Source organism: Carlito syrichta, unplaced genomic scaffold (genome assembly GCF_000164805.1).
Source record: "Carlito syrichta isolate Samal-C Ts95f unplaced genomic scaffold, Tarsius_syrichta-2.0.1 Scaffold289386, whole genome shotgun sequence".
NCBI classification, from domain to species: Eukaryota; Metazoa; Chordata; class Mammalia; order Primates; family Tarsiidae; genus Carlito; species Carlito syrichta.
In genome coordinates this window covers 77,347-100,633 of record NW_007233482.1, presented here as the reverse complement: position 1 = coordinate 100,633, position 23,287 = coordinate 77,347, and the positions used below count along the sequence as shown (strand labels likewise).

Sequence of the window (23,287 nt, the reverse complement as noted above, 5' to 3'; positions counted from 1 at the left end):
CTTTTACCTTGTACTTGGAGGCTCTGGATAGAGAACAGCTGTTGTGTTGGTATATTGTGTTCTGTAGTTGCTTTGCAGAAAGTCTTATTTGAAGCCATTATGAGGCATGGGATTTTTTTGGTTAAAAACTTAGAATCTTCTGCAAATTCTTAATAGACTAATGTTTTCAGTTCACCCAGTGCTTTTATGACTCAAAGAGTATCAAGGGGTGCTGGGTAGGTAGGCGTAAGATCTGGATGGTATTCCAGTGTGGTATACCATAAGCGTGATCTTCCACATCTGGTTTTCTACCTTAATGTTCCATGGAAATTTTGTTCTACTTCACAATACCTGTTTTAATATTTTAAAAACATATATTTACTTTGAGTAAAATTAACTTCAGGAAGTGATGTCATATTTATCATGATAATTTCTTATTCATCCTGACAGAAGACAGAAACCATAACAGTTAATTCATAGGCAGTCTTAAATTATAGGTTTGAAATGACCACATATACCTAAAATAGTCCATGATTTAAGATGGAAAAGAGCCATCTATGCCTGTTGCCTGGAAATCTTGGAAACCTAGAGTTGTCCGTCCCTCATCACAGGAAGCTTAGCAGTGTGCAAACTAGGACTAAGCATACAGTAGTCAGTCCTCAAAGGTATGGGCCTAAACCTGGGTAATCTGGGTTTGCCCAGGCAATCCAGTTTGCTAATGTGGAAGATCCCCGGTTTTCTGTAGATTTCGCCCTTGTTTCTAATGTCAACAATTTTACTCAATTCTAGCAACAAGGTAGGCATAATATACCATCCCAGAAACCTAGTAACATCAAAATTTGAATAGCATGGCTTTTAGTCATTGGTAATAACTAATGCTGTGACTTAACTGTGAGTCAGCCACCAGTATAAAGCATGTTTTGAGAGTTCTTTAAGCCTCATAAAAGCTATGAAGTAGCTACTGTTGTTACTTCTATAGATTCAGATAGCTAATGTAAGTTTCTTAAGGTCACACATCTTTTAGGCCCTCTTGAGCATAGAGCATACTGCTTCCCATTGCAAAATGTACCGAGCAATCTATGTCACTTTGTAAATAAAATTGGGATATTTCCATGATCATTAAAGGACAGTAACAATTTCAGAGTACCTTGATGTCCCAAGAACTCAGAGAAATTTCATACTAAGCCAGGTTTTCCTATGATAAGTACATCTTTCACTGTAACATAATGTGAGCGTGTCTATAACCTATATCACTAATGTATGATTTTAATAAGTGCATGTGTGTATTTCACTGATAGAAAAGAAATTCCTATCTCCAGAGATCTTGAAAACTAAGTATCCTGGGAAACCCTTTGGAGGGTTTTCACCAGACATGATCGGAAATGATAAGACTTACATTTTAAAGACATGATCTAGGTGGGAGAATTAACTCCATTATTACTTGATTGTAGAAGGTTAAAGAAAAGTCAGTCCTAAATCCTACTATTAAAATCATTCCTTAGTTCTGTTTTAGAGGTGAGTGATTTTAATTACTTTATAAATTTCCTTGTTGTGTATTTCTACAGCATTAAGTATAAATTTGTGTGTTAGCTTAGTGCTAAAAACTGATGTTTATTGTAACTGTTGCAAATTATTTTTGGTGATGCACTTTAGAATCCTTTTGTTTGCCTTCTCTAAATGTCTGCTGGCTAAAATCAATTTATTAAAATTTATTAATCCCTGATTCCTTGGAGCTTTCTTTTTATACTCAAAGTACAATTTTACTTGTCATATTCATGTATAACACTTCTTGATTTTGATCTGGAGCTTTATTATCCAAGAATGAATGTGTTTTTGTTCATATATGCGCTTGTTTTTAGGATATGATACTTTTGGAGACCAACAAAACTAGAATGGTTGATTAAATGGCGAATATACAATTTTCTATACTCACCTAGATGTGTTATGGTTGTTCTTGTATGTGTTAGGTTTTGACTTTAATGATTTTAATATTAGCATAAGCAGAATCACAACACAGGGAAGCACAATTTTATTAAAGTATATCTAAGAGCAGAACTTCTCCCTATCCCAACACCCTTGCGCTGGCAAGTTGGTGGGTTTTTTGTAAATGTACCCACTTTACATTTAAGTTCTGCTTTTTCTCTGGTACAGCGTTTGTGATAAGTGTACGAGAGAAGCCAAATAGCTCACCCATTCCCTTTCTGAAAGTTTTTTCTCACCCATGACTATAAGACATGACTGGAGGCCAGGGCTCTTCAGTTTCCAGGTTTTCATTTCACTCTTCCCAATCCCTAGTTTTCTGAGTTACTTCACATTTTTTAAAATCCCTTCTATGTAACAGGAGTTTTATTTTCCTCTTGTGTTGTTTCTTTTCTCTTCATTTCTGGGGCTACTTAGAGGTCTCTCACCCATGTCCAGAGAGTTAGATGCCTCTCTATCAATGAAAATGTATAACCTTGAGGATGCTTTAGGTCTTTTTTCTACTAAGTGAGAACCAAAAGGGGCTATTATCCCCCTCCACTATTTCACCAGTTTTTGTTTAAACAAGACACAAACAGAATTAGTGTAAGGTATTTAGTTTATTTAATTTGATGGAGTAGCTCAGGTCTATCAAGTAACCTTAGCTTGTTCCTGTGCATTTTTCATCCACTAACTAATTCTTCATTCAACCAGTGTTTATTTCTTGCCAATTATGTGTCCAAAACTGCAAAGCGTTGGGGATATGCAGTGGTTAGTGAGACAAGTATGATCCAACTCATTCTGTTTGTGATCTAGAAGGAGATACAGATACTGAACAAATAATTACTAAAATAAAGTGGTGATAAGTGATTTTTTAACACTGATGAATGTAGACCTAGTTCATGTTAACTGGTACAAAGGAAGTGAGTTGCAAAATGTTACATACTATAAGATGCCATTTTCTTACATCTGTAACAGACTTTTTAAGACACAAGTATACGATGTAGTTAAAAGTATAAGAACATGGATGCCAGTCTTTAGATGAAACTTCCTCCTGGGAGGGAGGGGAAATGGATGCAGGAAGAATGGTTAGCTATATCTTTAATGTTTTATTTAAAAAGTATTTCAGCAAATATAATGCTAATAATAAAAAAGTAAAGAATGCTAGGTGAATTACAAGAGGAAGACCTTGGGCAGTCTTGGTGGTTACATTTGATTAGCCTTCGTCTGAAAGGTGATACAGATGATAAGTTTTGAAGAGTCAGAGAAAGGGTGGAGTAGGATTGATAGGATAGTCTGACTTGAAGGCCCCAGAGCAGGAAGGAGTTGAGCACATTTGATAAGGGGATCCAGGTAGGGAGGTGTGCCGCAGGAAGGAGGCGAGTGGGTGGAGGCTGGCCCCGGATGAGTCTTGCAGAGTAGGCCTTCTCATAAGGCGCATCTGGATTGTTACGTGGCTGGATTTTCAGATGCAGCCTCCAGGGCCAAGTCCTACAGTTGGATTCAAGAATCCAGAACTTTTTAAACGTGCATCCAAGTGCTTCTGCCCCAGGGAGTCCACCAGACACAGTTCAGGAGACATTTGCTAAAGGTCTTATACAACTTATTAAGAGTTTTGGACTTTACTGAAAGTTCAGTGTGAAACCTAGAGGCTTTTAAGAGGGGGAAAGACCTTCTAAATACTGCTCTGTGGAGAAGGGATGAGAGAGAGTTGGGGTCTTGGGCAGTAGAGGAGAGGTGTTGGTGGCAGGAGCTAGAGGTGAGTGAGCAGGTAGCTGAAGGTGTGTTTGGGAGAGGGGCGGCAGTGCTGGTGGTAGCATTTGGTGGGTGGGGAGGAGCGAGACACTCAGCTGGTGCCCAGGTTTGCAGCATGAGCAGCAGGGTGGGGCTGGTGCATGGACTAAGATGGAGTACACGAAAAGCTCACCTTGGAAGTATGGGAAGAATGTAGCTTAACTGTGGCTGTCGTATCAACTAAGGATTTGTTTGACTGCACCTTTCAGGAGGTTGATTAACAGGTTTAAACAAATAGATGGTGGTCTTTCTAATACAGCAAAACATCTAGGGGAAGCAGGCCAGGACTTGTGCCGTCGGTCTAGGAGGCTTCTGCTCACCAACCTTAGCACATTGGCCTCCCATCTCATGCCTGTTACCTTCTAGTTGTGGGACCCCCAGGGAGAGAGGAGGAGTGATGGGAAGCTGAACCCCAGGAAAGTGCTGTAAGCTGGCCGTGGAATGCGGTGTCGGCCTGGAGGTCAGTGCTCTGAGCTGCGGTGCTATGCGAGGTTGCTCAGGGAGGCGGTAGAGAAATGGGGGACAGGGGCCACAGGTGGAGCCCTGAGAAAGCCCATCTTAGAAGCAGGATAGAGGAGAAGGGACTTCCACTAGGGAAAGGTGGCCAGAGGAGAAAAAGCAAGGGAAGTGTAGTGTCAGGGCAGGAAAAGTTTTAAGGAGTTGGGAGCAATGAACTGTGCCAGAGCACAGAGCAGTGAGTCCAAAGGGAAGTGGGCTGTTGACACAAGTGGATGGGTGTTCGTGGGCGGTAAGAACAGAGGCAGGCAGGGAGGTCTGCAGACATTGTGGGGGCTGGAGGCTTTTCTGTTGGCTTCCATTTTCCTGAAGGGTATGAAGTCAGGCTTTCTGCTGAGATTGAGTCGTGGGACTGGAGAGAGACGACAAGTATCAGGCAAAGAGAAGATGGAAAATGCTTATTCTTGTGGAGTGGGAGAAGAAGTGAGGGAAACCTGGCCATGTTCTCAGTACCATTGAGGCTGGCAGCCATGGAGTCATAGGGCGGTCAGCACTGCTGTTCTCCCCGGTGTCTGTCCAATGGCTGCATCCTTAATGTGGGTTGACAGGTTGCAGCTATGCACCGTCAAGCAAGGGCTTTCAGGGCATTTGCCAGACGGTGATATTTTCTAAAGTTTTTTTTTTTTTTTTAATTTGTTGTGGACATGGATCTCACTGTGTTGCTTAGGCTGGTCTTAAACTCCTGGGCCCAAGCGGTCCTCCCGCCTTGACCTCCCTAAATGCTGGGATTACACACATGGGCCACTGCACCAGTCCCAGACAGTGATTTTAACAGTGGGCTTTTGAATCTGCTGTAGACTTGCTCTGTGTAAACGACATGCTTATTTCTTTTTTCCTTTTAGAGTTTGGTTCTACTTATAGAGAGTTCAACTAATATAGATCATACTAACAAGTTCTGTGCATAATTGCACTGTGTCCAACCTTGCTTCACAGAATAAAATATTGCTGATAAGAATCATAAATGCTAAAGTAGAGAGGCCTACTAAACAGTCTCGATAAAGCCTGAGGATGTTGCTGAAATTATTATACACAACATGTAAAATCTGAAATATATATGTGTATACACATATAGCGGAACCTTTACTTTGCTTTTACTTTTGCTTTCTTTCTTTTTAAGGCAAGGTCTTACTCTGTCACCCAGGCTAGGCTAGAGTGCTTTATTTTTGAGGGTCGTAAAAATATCCTTTTCTCCTTCAGCATTCTTATTTGTTGGAGGAGCTTGCTATTGTAACTTAAGTAGTCATCAAGCTCCACTGGGTGTGAAGGGGCTCTGGAAGTTCACAGCACTAGAGAAAAATGCTGTTACTATCCCTTTCTCTGTGTGTGGTTCTCAGAGCACACGTGTGGCACTGTTCATACAACTGTGGAGTCAATATCGATGCATGCAGAGTGAAGGGTGGTTTTCTGGACACCAGGGGAACGAAGGGAAGGGTGCTTTCTGACATCACAGCTGTTAGGAAGGACGCAGTGAGGGTTGGAGGAACTAGAGAAAGCTCACATCCATGTGCCTGGCCTTGTTGTGGTAGCAGGATTTGGACCACACTAAGGACACAGGTCCTTAAGCCTTGGAATTGAAACCACATTTCGTCCTGTGTCACTGCCAGAACTTTCCTTGTTTCTTAGCAGAAAGAGGACCCATCTCTTCTCAGGGACTGTGTTTATATTTGTTTATTTTTAATTTAAACAAGGCAGTGTCTTTGTGAGAATATTTTGATTACAGTGATCCTGATTTTTTTTTTCTTTAATCTGTATAAATGTTTGGTGACCAGTTTCTTATCTTTGCTTTTATGTTCTTCAACTCTTGACTTTTATGTACTTGCTTTTTAGTTATGTTGACAATGATAAACAAATATAACACTTTATCATTCCAGAAATGTGGCCTATTGTTCTCTGTCTGAACACACTAATGTTAACTAATCTTGGTGCAGCTTTACAAATACTATACAAATACTTTGTATAATAGAGAGGGAAGACCTGGAAGACAGTGAATGAGAACTGATAGTCGTCGGTGCAATACAGACACTCTTAGGTCTGCCATATGAAACATGCAGTTTTGTTCTTTAGAGGAATAGCTATCTTTGCTTTGGCCATTTCTATTTCACTTCTGTTTGCTGCTAATTATTTTTCTAATATACATTAGAGATAAGGTCTTGCTATGTTGTCCAGGCTGGTTTCAAATTTCTGGTCTCAAGCAATCCTCTTACCTTGGCCTCCCAAAGTGCTGGGATTACAGGCGACACCCAGGCCTGGCTGCTCATTTATTAATAGGAGTGCTGTTTTACAGACCACACGAAGATAGATTGTTAGCTACTTTAATAATCAGGTATACAAGAGGGATGCTTATAAACCCATTGGTAACTTTTTAGAGCATTCATTGGCATTTACTGGAATAATATGAGCCCCTGAGGTAAGAAGTTGTTTATTTGCTGTAAATGCTGTTGTAGTCATATTTGCTCTTATTGTCATTAACCCAAAACTCACATTTCATTTTGAGAGATTTAAGAGCCAGAACAGAGAATAACTTCAACATGTTACATTTGTTTGTGGTATTGATATATCTAATTGAATTATTTCTTGTGTTCCCTTATTTTCACTTCATTAAAAAAAAAAAAACCTTTGGTTATCACCTCAATATAAAATTTGTATCTCTGATTTCCCTATACATTGTTTCATAGTTGTTTTCTGATTTCCTATCACAACATGTTTTTGTCTTGGTGTATGATGGAGGAGATCCCACGTTTTGTCAGGAAATCTCTGGGCCCAGGAGATAGGTGGCGTAGTAAGCACTGGCCCTGGTGTCAGTCAGGCGGGCTTGAGCCCATATATACCAGCTTTGATACCTTGATCAGGGTATTTAAATGTTTTTTGTCCTCTGAATAACAACAGATATAATCACACTTAAGGCACTTAGCTCATTCAAGGAAGAATAGCTGCTTCATATTGAGTGTTTTGCTATAAATAATATATAATCTTAAATTTTTTATTTTCATGAGTTGTCAGATTTCTTTGACAGATAATGACTTCTTTTATGCTTGTTTGTTTGTTTTTGACTCGGGGTCTCCTCTGTCACCCAGACTGGAGTGCTGTGGCACAATCCTAGGTCACCTCAGCCTTGACCTGGGCTTAGGCGATCCTTCCACCTCAGCCTCCCAAGCAGTTGGGACTATAGGTGCATACCACTATACCCACCAATTTTTTTTAATTTTCATTTTTGTAGAGATGAGGTCTCACTGTGTTGCCTAGGCTGGTTTCCAACTCCTGGGCTCAAGCAGTCCTCCCATCTCAGCCTCCCAAAGTGTTGGGATTACAAGTGTGAGCCAGTGGACCTGGCAATAATAACTTCTTAATTTACAAAGAAATGAAATTATTTCAGATTAATCTCATGGAGAAACTTTGAAAATGGTATGCTTAAGGGAGTTTATTACTTAGAGCTACCATTTTGAGGTTGGGTTTTTTAAGTGAAATTTTTGAGATTTTCTCCGTTATGATAAAATGTATTAATTGAGTTATTCTTTTTTTTTTTTTTTTGAGTTGGATTCTCACTCTGTCGCCCAGACTGGAGTGCAGTGGCTGCTCCCGGCCACCACAGCCTCCACCTGCCGGGCTCCGGCGATCCTTCCACCTCAGCCTTCCAGTAGCTGGAACTACAGGCGCGCGCTACCACACCCAGCTAATTTTTTATTTATTGTAGAGATGAGGTCTCACCAAGTTGCCCAGGCGGGTCTCGAACCCACAGGCTCAGGCAATCCACTCACCTCAGCCTCCCAAGGCGTGGGATTACAGGCTGAACCACCGAGCCTGATTTATTCCTCCTGACTGAAATTACTATATGAAAACCTCCTGCATTTGTGTAAAAATTTGGAAATATGGTCATGAATTTGCTGAATTGCTATTCCCATAAAGGGTTTTTCTAATCCTCTGATCATGTCAGTTTGGATTAGTTTTGTCTATATATAGTATATTAATAACTGCATCTGAGTAAGTCATTGGGGAAAGCTTAGGCACATGTGGCCTCATATTCATCTTAGACTAATTATAAAAGTACTGTAACTTTGCTTTATACATTCTTAAAACTATAGTTCTCAGTAAGCTCGGTACTGAGGAAAAGAGGAGAGATCTTTGATCACATACACATTGTGCAGATTGTTTTTCTGCCCTTGTCAGGCAGGGTGATTCTTTCCATCTGCTGGCAACTTAACATTCTTCTTTAGCTACACTATGATAGGTATGCATGTTTTCCGCTGACCTTAAGAAAAATATTTATGAAGGAAGGCCGGAAACTTATTTTCATGTGAAGGCTGTGAGTGGCCAAGTCGGAGTGAAGCTAAGACAGAATTGGATCTGGAGTGCTGATGGTTTATTTAACAGACCGAGAAGCGTATCTGTTCCTCAGAACAGACACCGAAGTGGGCTGGAAATGGGAGAGCCACTGACGTCAGGCTGTGGGGGCAGGGACACCAGGGCGGCTTTTCAGTTACCTGCTGCTTTTCATTAAGGCGGTTCCAGAGGGACTGAATTCGTCTTTGTACGAAGACAGAAACTAAGATGAAAAACAAGGGAGACCTCGTTTTGGCAGTTGGTTAATAGAGTTGGAAATAAAAAGCTGGTTGAAGTAGAAAACAAGTGAGTCCATCTTCCTTCCCTCGGCTCCCCCCTTTCCCTCCCCCTGTTTCCATCTCCCCTTCCTTTCAATATTTAGTAAAGGATCTTTATGGAGTAAAGCTAAATTGCTGTTTAATTCTTTGGCTGCCTTCTGTCCTTGAGATCACAGCCTGAGATCCATCAAGGACTAACATCACCATGGTCCAGTTGTACAAAATTGGGAATCCAGATACCCGAGTTCTCCCAGCGACATCACTAATTCATCTATTACATGCCCTTGAGCCAAGACTGTTCATCTCAGTGGTAGTAATAAATAAAATATACCTAACAGTATATTTTACAACCAACCTGTTGGGGATTTTGAAAAACAATTATAATCTAAAATGTTGAACTTTTCAGGGTCATTCACTATATAAACACTAATATGATTATACAGTTCTGGTAACTGCTACTTACTCACAATGATGAGGGCATTTACAAACAGACGATTCAACTTTTTTTTTTGAATTGTAGTCTCACTCTGTTGCCCAGACTGGAGTGCAGTGGCATGCTCACGGCCACTGCAGCCTCAACCTGCTGGGCTCAGGCAATCCTTCTGCCTCAGCCTTCCAAGGCGCTGGAACTACAGGCACGGCTAATTTTTTTTTTTTTTTTTTTGTAGAGATGAGGTTTCCCCAAGTTGCCCAGGCTGGTCTCGAACCCATGGGCTCAGGCAGTCCTCTCACCTCGGCCTCTCAAAGTGCTGGGATTATAGGCATGAGCCACCGCCCCCGGCCCACAATTCAACTTTTAAACAAACTGAAAATGAATAGAAGAATGATAGAATTAAAGACTTAGGAATGTCACATTTTAGACTTGTGAAATTGACAGAATCCCCACCTGCTTCTAGCTGCTTTGGAAAAAGGTGAGATTTTGATACACCAAAGCATGCTAGTGTTAGGTGAACTCGTGAACTATATTTTTGTCCCATTGTTGTCGTGACTTTGTACAAATAAACCAAGATAAGGTTGTCTGGTTCAGCAGGTTCTCACAGAGATTTGATAAGAAAATGCAGCCGTACTGGAAAATCTGCAAGATGAAGGGGAAACTGTTAAACTTTAATTTCCGAGTTGTAGTGGCAGCCTGCCCAGTGGCGTTTCTTTTCACAATGGGAGGCATGCACTGAACGTTAGAGCCCTCCATTCACAGGCTGCTGTTGCTGCTGTGTGCAAGTCTGTTTCTCTGTATAGAGGAATGCTTCATCAAAACAGATTCCACGCTGCTGGCGTTCCCCGTTAACCCGTTATTTCCCAGAACTTGACCTTCTCGGCAGGTATTTTAAAATCGTGTGACCCACCTATCCAGTGGGACGCTGGGAAACTAGCCTTGGTCAGTGGTGAACACACCTCCATCCTTCGCAGGAGCTGGCGGCGTGGCCTTCTGGGACGCCCTCCTCCTGTTTCCATGTCAGGCATTCCAGCCGGCATCAGCCTGGGTGGAGATATTTGTGGAACTCTTTTAACAGACCCGGAAGTGGACTGTCCCTAAATGAAGTAACACTCCATCTGTTGTCACACAACTTTTAAACCAGTTTCACTTTCTTTCTTGGCATTCTGTGCATAACTCATTTCATAACTTATGCAAACTTTGAAACTATAGGTGGCTCTCTGCTGGAATGAAGGGGCATGTGTGGTTTTGCTTTTAAACTGTGCCTGTGCTGCCTCCTAGTGCTTTTCTGTCTTGGAGAGGGTGACACTGGCTTTGTGGTCAAGCTCCTGTCTTCTGGCTTGGACTAAATTCAGCTTTACAGCCAGCCTTTTGCTTTCATGGGAAGAATACCAAACTTCCATGCTGGTCTTTAATAACTTTTGTTTAGGCAAGCTACTGTCTCCTGCCTTCCCTCCTCCCCCATTAGTCACAATGCCATTGTACATTAAAGTTTTCTGATTTTCTTTCTCATTTTATGTTTGTCTCTGAGCTGAAATATGCTTGTGAATAATAAAGTGTTAGTATACTCTGAATAAACTGATTACATTCTCAAATCTGCCTTTCTTGGGCTTTATTAATAAGTAACTCTCAGAACTTCTGAAACGGAATAATTAAGTGACCCAATGATACACACAAACTATAATAAAATTTCTTCAAAGTAATGATCTAGGTTTAGATTTTAAAAAGGAATATAGTTCATACCTACAGTCACTGAAACATGATAATTTACTGCTTAGAAGGACTAATGCATTTTTTCAACTAAGAACTATGGATAATGAATATATCAGTGGGATGAATGTCAGGATCTGGATTTTCCTTCAGTAGTGGGGAGAGAAGATACACAAACACACCTTGTGGTCCTGTGAGATAGTGTCATAGTGAGGCAAATGTGGGAGAAGATGACTTCCAATTTAGGAAGGGGTAAGAATGTTTCAGTGAGATATGAGTAGAAAAAGAATGCTTGCAAGGGATGGTATATACCGTGGTGTAGATGAAGCAGGAGGAACATTCAGAATTGTGGGGAGGAGGAGGTATCTAACACGGACTCCATCCCTGGCACGGGCCACTGTGGGAAGCTGGTGACAAGCCAGGCTCATAATAAATGCTGGGATGGGATGGCCTGGGGAGGTGTGGCACAAGGAAGAGGCTTTCAAGCCAGGCAAGGGGAGGATTTGATGAGGAGTTGAGGGGTTCTCAGGTGGAGGAAAGAGCACAGACACCCAGACAAAAACAAGCAGTTAGTAAGACCACTTTTGCTTTCTTGAGGTTGAGAAAGAAAAATTAATTAGCCAGATTGGAGAACTTTGAGTATAAGGCTAAATAATTTAGATTTCACTGGGAATGATTTTGGGATTCTTGACACTCTGCTGCTTGTAGTGTCACATCCCAGTGGGGAGAGGAGATAATTAGAAGTATGTGAGAAGATTTTGGAGGATGGAAGAAGTAGAAGCAGAGGCATCAGTTGGGATTGAATAATCTGGTAATGATATTCAGAGACGTAAAAGTTAAGGGAGGTGGAGGTATTAATAATGATTACAATTTAATCTCCAAGTCAGGTGATGACAAGTTGAATGTTTGTTGCTTTGGAGGAGAATTCATTTAGTCAGTAGATGTTTAATGAGCACCTAGTATGTGTGGCAGGCACTAGGATTACGGAGGAGCAGAAAGACAGGTGGTCTGTGCCCATGTGGAGTCTACATTCAATGGGAGAGACAAGAAACAAGCTAAATGTACACACACACACACACACACACAATGTCAAATGTCAGGCGAGGACAATTGCCCGAAGAGGAAAAGCAAGGTAAGGAACAAGGAGTGATGAAAACAGGAGTGTTTTAGTGATTCTCCAGTGAGAATCCCTCTTGGCTGGAGGAGAATTGCAAGGGGCAAGTGGAAGGGATTGAGATGTATGCTGTGACCAGGGAGTAGAGCACATGGGGCCTTGAAAGCCACCGCAGAGTTTAATTTTACTCTGGAAATGATGGGAAAGCACAGACAGTGCCTTGATGTTTTCACAAGAACCCAGTGGTAGCCAAGAGTTGAGTAAGAGAAGGCCCTCAGTCCTCCAGGTGAGCTGAGGTGGTCCTCAGGGTAGGTCTAGGGCAACAGTGACAGGTGGTAAGAAGCAATGGGCTCCCAAACAGTTTGGAGGTAAAGCAAGGAGGGCTTGTTGATGAGCAAGATGTGAGGTGTAAGAGAAAGAACAGAATCCAGGAATACCCCCAGGATCCATGTGGTGGGTCTGTGAATTAGAAAAGGCTGATTCTGTCTCCAGAAAGAAGCAGATCTCAACACGTTTGGGTGAGGAAGGCTCCCTTCCTCCCAGCAGATGTGCATGGGTGCTAGGACACCTTAGTGGGAAGAGCATGGGCTGGGTGCCCCCGAGTGGAACCGGTGACCAGGCATCCTTGTGAAGGCCTCAACCTCTGCAAGCAAATACAGCACGCCTGGACAGCTGGTCTGAGCAAGTGGGTGAATTGTAGTGCTGATTGTAGATGGTGGAGGGCAGAGCAAAGCAAGTTCTGTTTGGACATCAGTCTGAGATGCCCGTTAGACGTCCTGGAGGCAGTGTCAAGCAGGCAGATGAGCTGGACTTCTGGAACCAGGGTGGGGCACTGTTATGGCACTTGCTGTTTTTGCTTTAGAGATGACAACATGGCAGTCAAGTGGAGCTGTAGGACCGGGGCTTGTAGGAACAAGATGTGGGTGGGTAACTCATTCTGCCCAGAGGAATGTGTGAAATCTTTGAGGGACATTATATTGAAAAACGAGGCTGGGGACTGCCTTTGGAGGATTGGGCCATGGAGAAGGGACAGGGAATCTGCAGAGCAGCAGACAGGAGGAGGGCCAGGGTGACAGGAGGATTAGGGTACCTCTGCGTCAGGGAGGCACATTGCGGGAGGACAGGGTGAGCAGAAGGACTCAGGCTTAGGAGAGCTGCTGGAGCGCTTCAGAGCGCTGTTTGGAGGCACCAGTAAGCATGAAGGTCAGCAGGAAATTAAAAATATACTTTCAGAAAATATGCACCGAAGGGAAACAATAGGACCGCGTGTCGGATTTTCAAAACAGGGTGAGGTTGTGTCTGTATGAAGGCGGCAATCAGTGAACACTGAAGGAGGGAAACACTGACGACACTAGAAACAAAGGTGACGAGTTGGGGTGAGGTTAGGGATGTGGAGGGCCCGTGTTTGAGGGAATTGGCAAAAAGGGAGTCTCAGAAATAAGGAAATGTTTGCCATGAGAAGTGAGGACAATTTTGAGTCTTGGCAGTGAAGTTGCAGTCTGGATCATGTCTGTTTTTAGGGGTCACCATTGGTATTAAAGGCCTGAAGAAAGTTTGAAGGGAACAATAAGAAAGAAAACTGTCCAGCAGTGATGAAAGACCACGTGGAAATCTGGAGAATAATCTATAACAGCCAGTCAGTATTCTGTGGCCCAGGAGCAGAAGGGAGGTTTGAGAATTCAGAATCGACCCCATTAGACAAGAAAGAAGGGCACCTGGACAGCGGTTCATCACCCAGAAGCACAAGTCACCTGGAGCCATAAAAGACAATGCGTGCATCTTTCCCTTAAATATGTCAAACTGAGGTGTAGGAGTTGGACAGCTAGAAATGGGAGGGGTGGGTGGAATCACGCTATTGGAACGTTGCTGAAGCAGCCTATGGAGAGCCCCTACATGGAGAGGACACGAGGCCTTCTCCACAGCCAGCACCAGCTCGCTAGCCGTCTGAGTGAGCCACTAGGCAGTGGATCCTCCAGCCCCAGTCTAACCTTCAGATGACCACTGTCTCAACTCATACCTTGACTGCAACCTCATGAGAGGTCTGGAGCCAGAGCACCCAGCTAAGCTGTTCCTGAATTCCTGACTCCCAGAAATCGTGAAAGATAATAACATATCTGTTTTGTGTCAAAAAAAGAAAGGAAAAGAAAAAAATTCTAGGTAAAGCACTTGAGCTCTTTTTCTCATCACCACTGAGAAAACTGTTCTGGAGAGTTGGGGTTGGGAGGGCCACACCACAGGGTACAGGCTGCAGGAGTGGGGAAGGGTGACGCGACAGGAAGAGAAGCTAATGGACTCAAAGAGTACAGTTTTTGTGCAGTGATACCAACACAGTAGTAAGTACTTTGGGGATGTGCTCAGCCAGTTAGGTTCCTGTGCTGTGGAACTTCGCTGAGCCTGTTATATGCTCATGAACCCCCAAGAGGGAGACTTAATATATTTGAAGAACGTATCTGACCACAGCATCTTTTATTTTCACGGAGCATCTTGTGGACCAGTTTCTTTGAAAATGCTGAATTAGAAAAGTCCAGCAGTAATCAGTTCTAGTTAGTTTACAAGATAACAGGTTTTGAGAAAGAAGCCACGGTGGAAAGGGAGGACAAGCAGGTGGGAAGGGAGGACAAGCAGGTGGGAAGAGAGTTTGCCCAGGCAGGAAAGGAGGACATGCCAGCAGGAAGGGAGGACATCCAGACAGAAAGGGAGGATGCCCTGGCAGGAAGAGAGGGTGCCTGGGTGGGAAGGGAGGACGCCTGGGTAGGAAGGGAGGTCAGCGCCCGGGCAGGAAGGACGTCCAGATGGTGACCTTGAAGCACAGCACAGGGCTGTGGCTTTGCTGGTAGAGAACTGATGACTCTCCATCCCTCCACTTAAACGTCTTTTCTACCATTGAGTCCAGTGCCAGCTGGGTCATCAGTAGAAATACTGACATTGCAAAGTATAAGACAAAATTGGGTATTTCGGGACTATTTTTCATGGATGCCTGAACTATTCTATGATCAATAGTTTCTCAAACAAGGATGGATCATATCTTAGTGAATGCAGACCAAAATCCAGTGGCCATTAGGAAAACTAGCCTTTTCCTCTTAAGCATAAGAACAAGAAAGTGAGCAAATGTCACAAGTAGTTACACTTTGAAGTCTTGGAGCACTCAATCGTGATAACTTAATATTTGGGGAGTTTACCCACCCTTTAAGCAGAGGCAGCATCATGGGTTCTGAGAATGACCCAGCTTGCACCACCTGGGCATTGAATTGAACAGCCTGTCTTTCCAGCGAAGTATAGCCCCATTCTTAAGTCTAAGATGACTGTTAACACTAATCTCTCTGAAGATTTGCAAAGCAGCCAGTGACTGGTGGGGACAGTGATTGCTGGCAGGAATTAGACATTTATATGGCATGATTTAACTTCTAAGAATGATGTGATGAATTGTGTCACTATACAGACTTGCCTGTAGTGTTGAGACATACTCAATGGGAAAGGCCCTAAACAACGTGCAGTTGCCCCAACTCTGCAAGTTCCACAGGCTGCCACCTGCCAGGGTTTTGTTCCAGTGGATGTGATCCCATTAATTCCCTCGTGTCTTAGCCTTATTGTTGAATTTTTCCTCACAATTCTCTGTGAAATGAAGAAAATGCTACACCTGTGCGTCCAGCTTAAGTGTTCAAAGCACATGGAAATCGCTTACCGGTGCCAGTTGGACGTTGATGTGTGTTTACTTTTCCCCGTGGATGCCTAAACTTTCTTTTCTTCTCAGGTAAAGTCAGTGATAAATCTTTTGTTTGCTGCGTACACTGGAGATGTGTCTGCACTTCGAAGGTATGTGTACAGGGTGGGTTAGCATGTGGTTTACCAATTATTTATGAAGTTGCTTCTGGGTGAACAGCTCACTTCCATTTCCCTTTCATAAAAATGACCCAAACAAAATTTAAATGAAACCCCTACTTCCAAGACTTTAGTCCCGTTGTGCAATCGTATGCTTCTCTTCTGCCTGTAAAAACCCAGATCTCTGTTTTACTAAGTGGTAGCTGTTCAGTGAATCTGGCTAATTAATATTAGTGGCTTACTGGATTGGACCATGCCTTCTCGCTGCCCAGATCTCTGCTTTGTGTGTGGTGGGGGGAGGCAGATGGGGACGTTTGGTGCCCTGCAGGTCACCAGGACTAGGAAGGCTGTGTGCAGTGTAGCTATGGTCTTTTGTATGCAGTTGCAACTGAGTTTTCAAGTGGAAAAGTTTATTTGCTTAATCTCACCCTTGTTTTAAAGTCTGATCGGTAAGGTACTTGCAAACCACGTTAAAGAATGGGAGTCTTTGTGAAAACAGAACATTACTACAGGTGTTTCTTGCCCTTCTGAGAGAGAAATGTTGGTGTAATTGTGCCATTCCTCTTCAGTTTCGAACAACAATATATTGAAGCTTAATTCTGTAAGAGATGGGTAACCTTTCATCTTACCAAGAAGAACAAGGCCAAGGAAGAAGGGAAGGGGCATTGACCTGACACCTGCGCTCTGGCTGAATGGGTCTCTCACCCCATGCATGAGCCTGGTGAAGGAGGGCATGTCTGGCAGGGCCTTAGACTGAACTGATGGGGCAAACGTCCCAGTGTGAATTAAATTTATTTGCTATATAATGAATCGCTGCACTTATGAATTTTTAGATTTGCTTTGTCAGCCATGGACATGGAACAGCGGGACTACGATTCTAGAACAGCACTCCATGTGGCTGCTGCTGAGGGTAATACGCAAACCACTCACATATACATATATTTTTTTTTTCCAGATTGAATTTCTACCCAATACTAAAATCTGCTTTCTTTGGGGGGGGTTGGGGTATAGGTCATGTTGAAGTCGTTAAGTTTTTGCTGGAAGCCTGCAAAGTAAACCCTTTCCCCAAGGACAGGTGAGCACTTACGTTACTTCTAACACGTCAGTGTTTTATCACGCAGAACAGTGATATTCAAATGATGGTACATTTAAATCCACTGAGACATTCTTGAACCTGCTCTGGTGTCTGATAAAGGCAACAAACAAAACTTTGTTTCTGTGAGATAGATCATTCTGTCTCCCATATCCAATTTCTTATCTAAGAATGGTATCTTATTTAGAAATTTCCAGGTTAGTTTGACTGTCAGTCAGTACACTGTAGGAAGAAAACAATTTCTCGTGTTTGGAAAGAGAAAATAGGAATTTTGTCCATATGAGGCTTTTAACTACACAGGGTAGACAAGATAAACATTTACAGAAGCATTTTAAAATGTGTCAGAAAAGCTACTGTTAAGTGAATGAATATATTGAATATGAAGAGGGACCCCCAAAAAACTCGGAATTTACTTATCAAAAATATGTATTTATTCTAACATGTTTAAACTTGTCACCTTCAAAGTACTCTATATTTGATGCAGTACACTTATCAAGATGCTTTTTCCATTGCTCAAAACAATTTTTGAGCTTTTCAATGTTGATGCCTTTTAGTGCGTCTGCTGTTTTGTTTCACTTCTTCCACATCAGCAAAATGTTTCCCTTTGAGGACTTTTCTCACTCAGAGAAACAAAAATTGCTCAAGGCAAAATCAGGTGAAGAGGGAGGCTGGGGCATGGGGGTCATGCTGTTTTGGGTTAAAAACTGCTGAACATCACAGCACATTGTGGCAGGTGCGTTGTCATGGTGGGAGAACCAGTCACCTGTTTGCCACAAAAAAATTCACTGAAGCCAAACCAAGCCTCTCATAACACCCCTAGCTGGTCCACTGCTGCCAATGGGTTCCTAGAATGCTTAGCTAGCAGGGGAAGCCTGTACTACAAGGGACCTGCCCTCCAAAAGATAACTCTGGGGTTTTGGGGGTTACCCCTTGTATATTGGAGTTTGTGGAAATTCCTGGATTTGGGTGGAACTAGTTTTAGAAGGCTTCGTGGAAGTTGAATTTTAATTACTGCTTTGAGGAAGAGATGCGATTTGAAGGCACAGAATGGAGAGGGAGAGATCCGCCTGGAATATGTTCTGTCCTCTCTCCATCCTTGTCTACAAAGCAGGAATAAAAATACGGCTTATGTATACACATATAGTATATGTACAGAAAACTATATACTCACAGAGTACATAAGAAGAATGAAAGGAGAAATACGTGGTGGTGATTCCATATGTATGAGGAGGAGTTTGGATTTATTATTTGAGGACTGAGAGCTGTATCAAGTTTGGAGCAAGTTGACGACTCTAGCTATTAGATCTTTCTGTTAAGCTTTTTTTTTTTTTTTTAATTAGGGCTTGGGTCTTTTTGGTTCAACTTGCAAGAAATGCAGAAAAGGTATAATGTTAGAAATTCTGTAAGTGTGGTGACACTTTGGCTGTCTAACTTTATTCCTACAGTTTTTAAAAGCATGATTAAAATAACCTTAATGGCAGTATTCTACAATCTCATGTTAGGGTGTCAGTCTTCCCTTTCATCCCCAAATGTAATGCCCATCCCACCTCTTTCTAGAGCAAGAAACTAGTGTTTTCCTCCTGTGTTTATACTCCCAACTAAAACATTGTTTAACATATGCTGTATTTGCTGTGCTTTGCATATTTATGTATAATTTTTTTTTCTTTTTGTCCTAAATTGGCCTCTAGGAATGTAGAAGTACCCTTCTGAGAGGCAGAAGTTAGCTGAGCATCTAACTTGGTAACTAGGTATTCAACAATTCCAGAATGAAACCTAGAGACCCAAGACAACCTTTTTTCTCTATTTCATAGAATCAGTGTCACCTTAAATTATAAAGTAGATTTGAGTGAAATAGTGTATTCTTTAAAGTATATATTTTTCATTGTTTCATTGAAGAAGAGTTGTAAAAAAGGTAATTTGCAGTTGACATTGAATTTTTCCAAAAATATAGATAATTACAAGCTGAGTGAAATTACAGGCTGAGTGAAAAATCCACGTTTAGAGCCACTGCCTCCTTAGACTCATGAAGGTCAATAATATAAAAGTGCAAAGCCACTTAATTCAGCTGTGTTTTGGGAAGCATAAAGATGTGTTCCTTACCTGATTAAAAAAATTAAAAACAGGCTATCAAACTTCATCCACAAATATTAAAAAATAAGACTTTCAAAAATCTTTTGGCTCCATATTGTGTTCCTATCAGGCAAGAAAAAGGGTTGGGACAAAGATGGAAAGGAAGGAAAGAAATGGGAAGGAGTAAAACTAGAAGAAAGGTGGTGGGGGTAGCACATGGACAGGGAGCAGCTGTGGAGAAGTTCATGACATAAGTAGAGTGAGAGGGAAGGACAGGCTTCATTCATAGATTGTGAAGTACTAGGGAACTGACAGTCATAGCCTGTCGCTCATTGGGGCTGTGAGTTCTGTAGCGATGTCTCCTCTTGCAAAAGGTTGAGCAGATTGACCACTGCTGGCAACTTCTCATCCTCGAATCTTCATTTCCATTCATCTAAATGACATAGCCCAGAAGTACACTTAGCATGGAAAGGGGTTATTCTTCTGATTGTGTAATAGTCCTATTGAGTCTGTGGCCTCCCATCCTTACCAGAGATGATGAAAATGTCAGTTCCTCTGGGACCAATCTTGCTCCTCCGTTGTGTGTTTGAGTCTTAATGAGGTCATGGTTATTTCTAGATTTCTGAGATTTACTGCAACTTTGAATTGACAAGAACACAAAAATTTTCTGCCAAATGCTAGGATAACGGATGTTATATACCTGCATTTTCTTTGACTATACTGTTTAAAAAGAGGTACTTAGGGCTTTTCATGAAGCTAAAATTCAGGCACCCTGACGAGTCTATTATATCTGTCAACACAGGACTTTCCATATAAAGGTCCCTCCATAAGCCCTTGGATATGCAAACAAGATCCCTTCATAGAAGACCTTTTTCTCTTCCTCCCCATATTCCAACTTGTCTCTGTGACAACTTTTGAATTATAAATCCCCCTCTGCATTTCTACTGTTAATTTGTACTTATAAAATGACTAAACTCGGGTGGCCGTGTAACCTGCATTTAAACATCTAGGAATGCTGGGTGATAAAGTCTTTGTGCACAAGTTACCTAATGACCCTGTCTGTGCTGTGCTACGTGTTTAGGTGGAATAATACTCCTATGGATGAAGCACTGCACTTTGGACATCATGACGTATTTAAAATCCTCCAGGAATACCAAGTCCAGTACACACCTCAAGGAGACTCCGACAACGGGAAGGAGAACCAAACCGTCCATAAGAATCTTGACGGGTTGTTATAATGGTCTTAAGTCCCAAGATTTAAATCACTTACCTATTTAATTGTGGAAAATGATTATGAAGAATGTGTGTATTTCTATCTGGTAGTGGTGTACGTTTTACAAATTTGTCATTTCAGTGTTACTGGAATTTTCTTCATTGTGCGCACAGGACAAATCTGATCTCTTTGGGGAAAAAAAAAGAAATAAAACAATCTCCCTCCATAATGTGAGCAATATTTACCTCGTGCATTGTACAATTTGATGTAAAAGAAATAGTTATCAATGCTAGCTTAACTGTGTGGTCTTCATAATTCATTTGTGTGTTTTGTGAATTTCCAATTTATGGTGATGATCTGCCAACATGCATTTGTAAATTAAGCTCTGTTGTACAGTCTGTCCCAATGGGTCAGGGCTGCTTTTAGAAGCAAATAGTGTGATTTTCAAGACTTCGAATATAGGTTTAGTTTGAGTGTTTGAAAACTATATGCACTTCGGGTTGTATGTTTAAAATGTCTCCCTCACCCTAGCTTCATGGTGTGACTCCTGAGAAATCCTAATAGTTAACAACTGTTAGTAGGCAGGCCGATTCTGAGTAGACTTTATCAGGGAATCTGTTTAAGATATGTTTGGTGACCAAAACATATGTGTGAATGTAGTTATTATAATACTTTTGAAAAAATTTCCTTTTTCTATATCCCTTTAGCCCAGCCTCTCTTCTCAGACATGGAGCTGTCAGCTTCTTTCCTTCAGCTGGGAAGTGAGTGCTGGAATACTATGCAGTTTTCATGTTATCCACAGTAGGTCAGAAGATGCCTCCTGTTTCTGGCATCAGCGCTATAACTTCACCATTTGTCTATAGAAGATGAACCAGAGACAAAATTACTAAGCTAAGTAAAAACAAGTCAAATTTGTCAGTCTAAAAAAGCAAAGGGGTGCACTACTGCAGCTCTTCAAGAAGGTATTTTTTAGCTTCTAGGATAAAGATAAATTCAGAAATGCTCTCAGCTACCAAAGTGATCCTGATAGTATAAGAACTGCTACAAACAGCATTTGTCTTCAAGCCTGTCATTAAGAGACTACATCAGGCTATCTGTCCTCCCTGGGACCACTGGATCACTCCAAATTTCTTCTGACTCTGTTGTATAATCTGGTGGGCCTATAGATCATTTCATTTTGGATTGAGCCCACCATTTGTCTAGGGAGGTGATTCACGATTCAGATGGAAAGTGGGTAACGGGCTTCAAAGCAAAGCGAGCAGGAGTCTCCAGGACAAGCACAGATGTCTTCTGTCCTGACATACCTCAGAGATGGAGGGTGTGTTGGTGAGATTTCTGATATGAAGCACACACACACGCACACACAGATGGACTTCTCCGAAGCTGTGTTTAGTGGAATGAGCAGAATCCTCAGCAACTTGAGCTAGTGGCTGTCACACACAGCCATTCCCTTTTTGTCTGATCAGCACATGCCTCTGCTTCTAGACTGCTTTACAATGCCAGATGGCACCTGCTCACTCCTGTAGCCACCACGTGCTTTGGTTTTTCCTCCAGGCTGAGTGGGTGGCTCTGGCTGCTGCTCTCCCATCACCCCAGCGGCACCTCCTATGCTGGGACCATGGCCGGTATTCTTGGCTGCATGAGGCTTGGGGCTGCTCCCACGTCATCCATGGGCAGTGGGGGATGGGCAGAGTCCTGCTGCACATTCCCACCCCCCAGGGCCGTCGGGCTGTAGGGACAGGTGGCACCTGCAGCATAATCCCCAAAGACACTACAGGGTACACACATTTTCACTGAAGTCAACTGAGATGACTGCTCAAAGAGCTTGCTGTGTGATTAAAGTGACACTGAAGACGGTCAAATGTGTGGCTTGAAGATCACCAGTGATGTTGAGGCTCTCCTATCCTAAGAAGCACTTCTAAGTAGGATTTGGGAACAAGGACCGTTCTCTTTTCTTAGCTCAGTGGCGCTCTGTAAACCTCTGTCATTCGGTTAACGTGCCCAGTTGGCCGTGACACTCCAGCTGTTTGCTGCGTGCTGGGCATGAGGAACTCACTGTAGGATGCTTGCTCACTGTGCTCTTAGCTGCTGCCGTCAGTGAACGCCAAAGATCTTTCCGTGTTGGCTTTAGGATCACATATGCTTTTTGTGTATCACAAAAGCTCTCTGGGCATGTTCATCTCAAGCTTTGCACACACGTGTCTTGCTGGCGTCACCCTTGGTGACACGCATACCCACGGCTGCCCGCGCCACCCTGCAGCTGCAGAGCTGGATTAGCTGTTGACCGCCTGATGCCATCACCTGTCTGGCAGAGACGGAGTGACCTGATGTTGGGTTTAGACTCTTCCTGAGGTTACACAGCTATGAATGTATTTGCTTCCCAAAACTCCCAAAGTGAATCTAAATACTAGAAGTTGTAAGTATTCTGAAACTGGAAACATTTATTTTAAATGAAATCAGGTAGTGTTGCTTTTTACAGCATAATAAATACATGTATCAAAATAAAAAACCTGTGTGAAAATGAATTTTCTTAAAACAAGGGTTTCCCTTGTGTCACTGGGTTGGGAACACCATCAAGCATAGGGACTGTGTCTGATTGGTTCGAATCCACGTCTAACACCTGCTATGAGCCAGGTACTATGCAAGGTGCCAGGTGGGTCATCACAGTGATTAGGGTGAGAATCCTGTAAGGAGATTGCCTTTGAAGATGAGGGATGGGCAAGCATGTCTCTAATCCCCTAGAACCTCACATGATTCCTTTATGGTTAGGAAGTGCTCAGTAAATACCTGTTGCACTGGACCCTTAGATATAGCCTTTTGTGTGAGGAGAGGTTACCTTCACCAAGCCTTCAAATCTGTTTGAAGAGGTGGACCTTGTACTGCCACGCTAGGGTCCTGATTGGTCCTAGCTGGACCACCTGGCCAGCCTCAGCTCCCCCCTAATTCATCCAATATGGGAAGAGCTTGCACTTCCAATGCCAGAAACCCCTGG

General features: G+C 42.5%; 1 protein-coding gene across 1 annotated transcript in view; it reads left to right on the top strand.

Moving 5' to 3' along the window:
• Nucleotides 1-22,804, top strand: part of GLS (glutaminase) — a 66,393-nt gene extending 43,589 nt beyond the window's left edge. The window contains exons 14-17 of the mRNA XM_008054283.1: nt 15,852-15,913; nt 16,753-16,829; nt 16,931-16,994; nt 20,164-22,804. Of these exons, the coding sequence (XP_008052474.1) occupies nt 15,852-15,913; nt 16,753-16,829; nt 16,931-16,994; nt 20,164-20,320 (360 nt within the window). The 3' untranslated portion in view covers nt 20,321-22,804. The remainder of the gene's footprint in view (nt 1-15,851; nt 15,914-16,752; nt 16,830-16,930; nt 16,995-20,163) is intronic.
• Nucleotides 22,805-23,287: the final 483 nt, after the last annotated feature.